This window comes from Bidens hawaiensis, unplaced genomic scaffold (assembly GCF_021521415.1).
Source record: "Bidens hawaiensis isolate Kalapana, Puna unplaced genomic scaffold, B.hawaiensis_p1.1 tig00046108_1, whole genome shotgun sequence".
Lineage (NCBI taxonomy): Eukaryota > Viridiplantae > Streptophyta > Magnoliopsida > Asterales > Asteraceae > Bidens > Bidens hawaiensis.
The window spans coordinates 20,443-28,139 of NW_027498210.1; the positions used below are offsets into that span (position 1 = coordinate 20,443).

Below are 7,697 nucleotides of genomic sequence, written 5' to 3' on the forward strand. Positions count from 1 at the left end.
TCGATCAACAACATTGGCCTGATGGTAGCACTGCTCTATTCATTTCTCCACACCCCGGGTTCGAATCTCTCTATAGCAGCGTTTGGCTTTTTTTTCCATTTTTTTAATCCAGCCAAGTTAGGGTTTTTTTCTTTACCTATTTACCCCACATCTCTAATTACATACAAAACATCATAGCAGTTCAAGTTCAGACTTCAAACCCTAACAGCCCACCATCTATCAAGCTTTCAGCCTCCGACAGTCCACCTATGCGCGCCGCAGCCGCCTCTTTTTCCGTCGCGACAGGCCGACACCCTCGGCCCTCCTCTTAAATCTATCCTAGTCTCCGTCTTTCCTTCACTTCAGTCTTCAGGTAAGGTATATTTTGATGTTTTGCTTCAATTATTTTTGTTTATTTATTAATATTACAATTAGAAAGAATGATGTTGTTGAAGTTTGTTAATTGAATTAGAAAACTAGTGAATTTAAATTTGATTTGTAGGCATTATGAATATTAAAAGTTATTTTCCAAGTGAACCATCAAGCATTCAATCATCATCTTCAAGTAGTAAACAATCCTTAAGAATAGATTTGAATGATCATCCTTAGCAAACAAACTAAAATTATCGTTAGTTTTACCGGTTGCAACGGCGAGTGTTGAATGAAGTTTTCTTCAATGAAGCATTTGAAGACGGAATTGCGTCATAGGATGGGTGATGGATTCTTGAACGATGTTTGCATTTGTTACATTGAAAGATCATCAAGTTTCAATCGAGGATGTAACACAACGTTTCCAAAATATGAAAACTCGTAGAGAACAACTACAAGTAAGTTTTCTTTAATTTGAAAAGACAATCGTATCTTTATTATGTATGCTATCATTTTTATGACGATGTTTGTTTTTTGTTAATTTATCATATTTATGTTATGTTATGAATCTTACCCGACTCGAACCGTTGAACCGACCCAAACCTTCGAATTGAATCGAACCGGAAATTTTTATGGTTGGTCGTATAAAATTAGAGCATTCAAAACAGTAAACCCATTGGAAAAAATTCCTGGATCCGCCACTGTTTAGTTTCAAAATTGGTTTGTTATATGTCCAAGAGTCCACGAATCAACTAGTGCGTTGAAGTAGGGCGAGACTCAAGGATTTCATCACAATTCCTGTTTAGAAATAGATAGTTACACTGTAGACTCGAGATTGAACATTTGATTGATGTTTTTAGCGTTATAAGTGGATGACTTTATTTTATATTTTTGTTTTTTGTACGTTTACTTTGTTTTTATATGACTTAAAACACATCGTTTTTATTAATTATCATATTAATTTCTTAAGAGATTGGAGTGAGAAATCATTTGGCACACAAATTTAAAATCAATTGCTGAAACATCTTGGGCTTGATGATTTTAACGAGCTAAACAGTTGAGAGCCTAAGTTGGCTCGTTAATTTTTCGTATTCAATTTATGTAATGTGTTAAGTTTTTACACATGTTTATTTGTAGAAGACAAAAAACTTTGTTTAAAATGCACATAATGCAAAATTTATAAACAAGAGAATTTTTAATATTACATGTACTATATTTTTTATTTAAATAATTTATATAACCTTTGAGTTAACAGATAATGACAAGAAATGTTTACCTTATTAGAATATAAGTTTTGAGTGTGACATTTTGAATTAAAATATGAGATTTGATATGATTCAAAACACATGTTTATGATTCTTCGTTCGATTAACTTTCTTTTCACTTTTTTACGGGAATAACACTTATTTATTTTTATTTTTTCTAGTTTCTTAGTTTACTTTCTCTTTCCTTTTTCTTTTTTCACTTTTCCTTTCCTTTTCAAGTCACGCGAATAGGAATAACACATACACTTTTCTAATATCTCCCATCTTAACACCAATGCAAATAAGATGATTGTTCCTCATTTAACAATTTTTTTAATGCAATATTTGATAAACATTGTGCTAATAATTATGAAGAGTTACGTGACTTTAAACCATTAATATTGATCGATCTGATTTGAAGCCATTTTTAGATTGACGAAAGTCTCAAGTTGTAATTTGTTCGAATTTGAGCCAGTGTCCAACAATTTACTACAAAACCTAATGATACACATCAGGGCCGGTTTATGAAATGGTTGGGTTACATATTTACCCGCACTCGAACCCGAAGATCCACCGTGAGCTGAACCATATGTAGCAAAATGGAGCCGCATGTATTTTCTATTTTATTTCCAATTCCTCAACTTAATTCCCACTTTAATTTTCCTCTCAAGTTAGAAAGCTCCTCAGTTCAAATCAGGTGTTGATTTCTGTATCTCGAGTATTCCATAGCCTATCCGTTTTCATATTCAGTTCAATTTCTCATACGTTACGGGCTTAATTTTCTATAGAGTGCAACGGCTAGAAATATTAGGATTCAACGCATAATCAACGGTCGAATTAAGATACATAGGTCACCACCCGATTTGAACCGTGGGATTTCCTAACTTGAGTTTTAGGATACATAACTCAACTCCTAAATGAATAGGTTCCAAAGTACACTACCAAAGTTGCCCTATTTTTATAACATAAACACGCCATTAGCTTGAAATCAAATACATATAAAATATAAAATAATAAAATCGAAAGACAAAGCGACCCACTACACATGATCTCTAATCATGGCCTTTAGACTTAGACAAACAAAATGACAAAAAACAAAATTGAAAAACACATGAAAATTATTAAGTGAAACTTAAACGTGCATGCGAGATAAAATACATCACCTAAAGGAGATATTTTAAAGATAAAGATTAACTAAAACCAGAACCGAGTAGAATGCATGTTGATGAACGTTTCGCATGCAAGCTTAGGTTGCTAAATCTTCAAAGTCTAGATTTAAAGTATCATGTCGCTCTGATGGTTGTGAATAACTCTTCATGGCATGTAACTATTGGGTTACGAATATGTTTCGGGTCAAGTATTTCGATGACCATAGCACACGTTAAAAAACACACTCAAGCAAATAAAAAGATATTGTGTATTGAGTCGTCTCTCATTTTGTGGAATTTTTGTTTTCTTAAATGTAACAAATGGTCAAAGTTTTGTGATTTGTTGATAAGATTGTGTATCTAATCTTCTAAAATTGTTCGTTGAAACACAAAGCCTCTCTAGTTACATCATTGCATATTTGAAACTTGTGAAGTTGGATTCGTGTAATTGATGATTTTATTAATGATTGTTGTATATACGTAGAAAAACAATTATATAACAATGTTTCCAAAAATATGCAGATGACAATTACAACATGTGGTTTGTATTCATTTCCAATTACATCATATTTTCTGTTATATTATTACTAGTTTTTGAACCCGTGTATTACACGGGATTTGCCAAATAATAAAAATAAAAAGATCTATTATTTGAAAGAAATGAACAAAATTAAAGGTAAAAATAAAATATATAGTACAAACAATAAGAAGTCTAAAATCTCAAATTTACAAAATCGATTTTTTATATACAATATTTACATAAATTGTTTGACCAATTACCCGTGGATAACTATGATGAATGAGATGAAAGATTAGAAAATTATAATAAAAATTATAACTCATTTCTCAAAATTGTTTTGTCCCATGACTTATGGATTGTTAGAATAAATAAGATGAGAAATTAGATAATTAAAAATGAAACTATAACCCATTTGCCAAAATTATCTTGACCCATAACCCATGGATTGTTAGGTAGAATTAAATGAGATATTAGAGAATTAGAAAGGAAATTATAACCCATTTGTCAATATAGTTTTGCTCCATAACCCATGGATAAGTCAAATGAATGAGAAGAGAGATTAGGTCAAAGATGAATGTGGGATTGCCACATCATATTCATTATTTTCTTTTATTAGTATAGTTAGATTAGATTAGATTCATTCAGTTTAGGTGACTCAACTCATTCAGCTCATGAAAGATTTATAAATTGAGCTTTATCCGAATACAGTGATGTCGGTAAAAAGATTTAAGAATTTGTGACCACCGTTTAGGAGTTTGATAATCCACAATTGGTAAATACTTTATGAAAAGTCAAAAATTTAAAGAGGTAGTGGCACAGCTTGTTATTCGTTTGCCTTCTATCGAACACCTCTTAGGGTAAAGTTGAACAAATCGGAGGAATTTGTTAATTGTTTAGCAAGTTCATTAGCCGTTTTACAAAAATTTTCACAAAATGTTGTATTTTGATCCTCTAAAATTTGGCCTTCAACACAGTTAACCAAAATTTTTACCTTCACCTCAAGTATTATCACATAAAATGATCACAAACGCAACCTCTATTAAAAAAATAAGGAAAAAGAAGAAAACGATGGATCAAGTGGTCCATCCCTGTCGATTCAAAAAAGAAAGTTGCCCATCCCGTTGCTTAGAGCCTTAGATACCCGGCCTCCAAGCTCTCGAAGGTTTTCATGATTTGAAATGCCATATATTTAGCTATCTAGAAACAAAGAGGGTAAATTTCGATTTTGTGGTCAAACTGTTACCGGTTAAAAGTACCAGCTCAATTATATATAATATTTCAATATGTAGTCAAATTTAAAATGTTGACTTTCGGTGACAAGGTTTTATTAATTAAAGGTGGGATCGGAAGAGACTCGCTCGATATTAAATAAAAGCCAAGGGTTGTAGGTTTGTACCCGTCAAGTGGGCATTGCAGATCCTCTTTGCATTTAAGGTTCTTGTTTGGGACCTTGGTCCTTTAGTCCTTTACATATGTATATCTGTTTGTAGTTATTTGATTGTATACATTGTCTATTGTTATTTTGATTTAACTTATTTACATTTATATTGTTAGATCTGATTTCTGAAAACCAAAAGGTTTAAAGTTTAAACCATCATGAACATTAAAGAGGTTTTATCTTCTGGGCTTGGGCCCAGCCAAAAGGAGCCCACTATGTGGGCCTTACTTATTTTAACCACACCTATAAGTTATTAACATAGTAATGATGGAGTAATATACTAACATACGAATGATAAGATGCATGTATGATAAGATAGGCTAGCTAAATTTCAAGCATATGTCATTCCAGTTGAAATAATATAATGAAAGTGAAATCATTAAATAATAATGGATGCTTTAACATTATTTTGTTCAACACAACTTTTAATTTATTATAATCATTAAATTTTAATATTATTTTTATTATTAGTACTCAAATAATTTTAGACGTTAGGTAAAAAATTAAAGGAATTTAATTAATGTAATTAATTAAACATGAACAAAAATGTATCAAGACAAACTGTATCCACCAATAAAAACAAATTTTGGATGTATATATTTTCATTTATATATTTTCCTCATCTACTCTCCTTACTTTAATAACTTCTATTAAAAAAAACTTACTACCCATTATAGTATTATTCCTAATTTCTTTTCTCTTTTTTTTATTCTTAAGGGGTAGTTTTGACATTTCACATCCATACCAACCAAACCATACTACCAAAAATTAAAAAATAACATCCATTTTTTTCTCCAAGCTAATGTTTGCTAAACCTCATCCTTTTAGCACAAGTAGGTGAATCATCATTTTTATGGCTCAAGATGGCAGCCTCCACTACACCAATTGGACTTTCAGGCAATGTTATTATTGTACCACTCCTAAAGCCCATAGTACAACCCTTGATCACAAACTCATCACACTTAAGAACCCTCTCCTGCAAAAGCCCAAATCATATATCAATATCATCAAGATTGATCATTTTATACCAAAAATAAATTCAAATGTACAGCAAAACATGCACAATGTACTACCTTGTTTAAATTCTCAAAAACTGCTGAAAAATCAATCTTTTCAACTTCAATGTTAACTACATAAATGGCCACTGCTGCTGCTATCTCAGATGGTTGAAACTCCAAAAAGTCAATACCTGCATTGTGTCAAATCACAAATTAATCACATTTTTCATCAAGAAACACAATCTTGACATAAATTAATGATTTTAAACAAAAGTTGCAATCTTTACCTTGAATCAAACACAAAATCAATTGGAAAGATTTCAAGATCAAAGATCTTGAAACAGTTTGACTTTGACCACCATCATTAAGCTTTGAAATGAATGAATCAATATATGAAAATGGAGTTACTGACTGCATTCTCCATCTTAATGTGGCCAATACAATCAATTCCATTTTCAGAATAGTTTTAGCTTCAAACAGATACCTTGATTCACTACCCTGCATAAATACAATCAGATCTTTTAGTTTGACTTTTGTAAAAAATGTAAAAAAAAGTCAAATCTGTTCAATCACAAATCTTGATTTCATTACACACCTGCAAATCCAAAATTGTTGGAGTTTCAGTCTCATCCACTTTGGCAGCAAGTGATAAACATGTTACACTCAACAACTGCATCATCCAAGGTGTGTCCTGGTTGTTGAATAAGAATTAATGAACATTAAATTTAGTTATTAATGATTTAAAATAGATGAAAAAAACAAGTAAGCATTTAATCATGATTAAACTCACAGGTGATCCATAGACTGCAAGAAATCGGTCCAAATAATTTACAGATAGATATGCACATAAAGGTCCAAAACTGAATTGACCATGAACCTGAATATTTAAAAAAAGTCAAAATTAATATAAAAAAAATCATTACAACATCAAAATTCAAGAACTCAAAAATTAATTCATAAAAAAATGTCATTTTTTTTTCTTTTGAGCTATAACAGATTAACAGATTCAACCCACAAATCATTAATAATAATAAATAAATAAAGTTGCAAAATTGTAAAAAAAAAAACCTTTGAAATCCAATCAACAGCAGCTTGTCTGGCAGCCAAAAACAAGTTTTGATTTTTCAATCTAATCAAATAAGCATCAAGACCTTCATTTTGTTCATTTTCTTTTGAAGTCAACAAAGTCAACCTAGCCTCATTTTGCCAAGGCAGATCAAGAACATAATACTCTGTTTCATCTTTCACTTTCAAGTTTGGATTTTGATTATCAATCTGATTATGATTAACATTATCATCAACATCACTAAAAAAATCAAAAGAAATACTATCATTCTCTTCCTCACACAATAAACTTGACAGCCCAAAATCAAAAGAAGGTGCCATTTCAAAAAACCCTAAAAAAACAATAACAAAAAAACCAAAAAAAAAAAAGAAAAAATATAAAAATGAAAGAATGTATGCAAATCAAAACTGGGATTTCTTCATTTTGTTGTGAAGATTAAAGTTTATAGGATGATAAGACTAGTGGGAATGAATAAACAGATGAGACACACTATTTGTTTTGTGTCTCACTCTAGAGTTAGAGAGAGAGTGATGGAAATGAAAGGCAAAGAGTGCGGCTTATGTAGAGGGAGAGATTATGTTTTAGGGTATGAGAGAGAGGATAATATTTAGTGAATATGATATGTATTGATTAGTTGTGATGGTAAAAGTAATTTACCTCATAGGAAAATACCAAAATAATAATGAATAGTTAATGTTCAATGCATCATAAATAGTATATTCTTTTGTATATGTATTTTGCTTATAAGATGGCATTGATGTTTGCGTGCTTACGCTACTACTGTAATGTCTATGTTAGGGATGGGTTCGGTACTGGTACCGATACTGATCCCGAAAATTGTCAGAAATGGATATTGGTATCGAAAGTGTTTGGTGTGGTACGGTATTTGAAGGTAGGGTCAACCCAAAATACCAGTACCGAAATACCGACTCTGA

General features: G+C 31.1%; 1 protein-coding gene across 1 annotated transcript; it reads right to left on the minus strand.

Annotated features, from left to right (window-relative positions):
- Positions 1-5,244: 5,244 nt before the first annotated feature.
- On the minus strand, positions 5,245-7,440 carry LOC143596147 (cyclin-D4-2-like). The gene is made up of 6 exons (XM_077074994.1): positions 6,765-7,440; positions 6,487-6,573; positions 6,292-6,387; positions 5,984-6,194; positions 5,772-5,887; positions 5,245-5,674 (listed from the first exon to the last, which is right to left on the minus strand). Exons 1-6 carry the CDS (start codon positions 7,080-7,082, stop codon positions 5,498-5,500), a joined length of 1,005 nt encoding a protein of 334 aa, XP_076931109.1. The 5' UTR covers positions 7,083-7,440; the 3' UTR covers positions 5,245-5,497.
- Between the last annotated feature and the right edge of the window lie 257 nt (positions 7,441-7,697).

Coding starts and splice junctions, on each gene's coding strand:
- LOC143596147 (XM_077074994.1), bottom strand. CDS start 7,082: ATGGCACCTTCTTTTGATTTTGGGCTGTCAAGTTTATTGTGTGAGGAA. Junction 6,388..6,486: donor TTGCAGTCTATGGATCACCT/GTGAGTTTAATC, acceptor TTCAACAACCAG/GACACACCTTGGATGATGCA. Junction 5,888..5,983: donor GATTTTGTGTTTGATTCAAG/GTAAAGATTGCA, acceptor GACACAATGCAG/GTATTGACTTTTTGGAGTTT.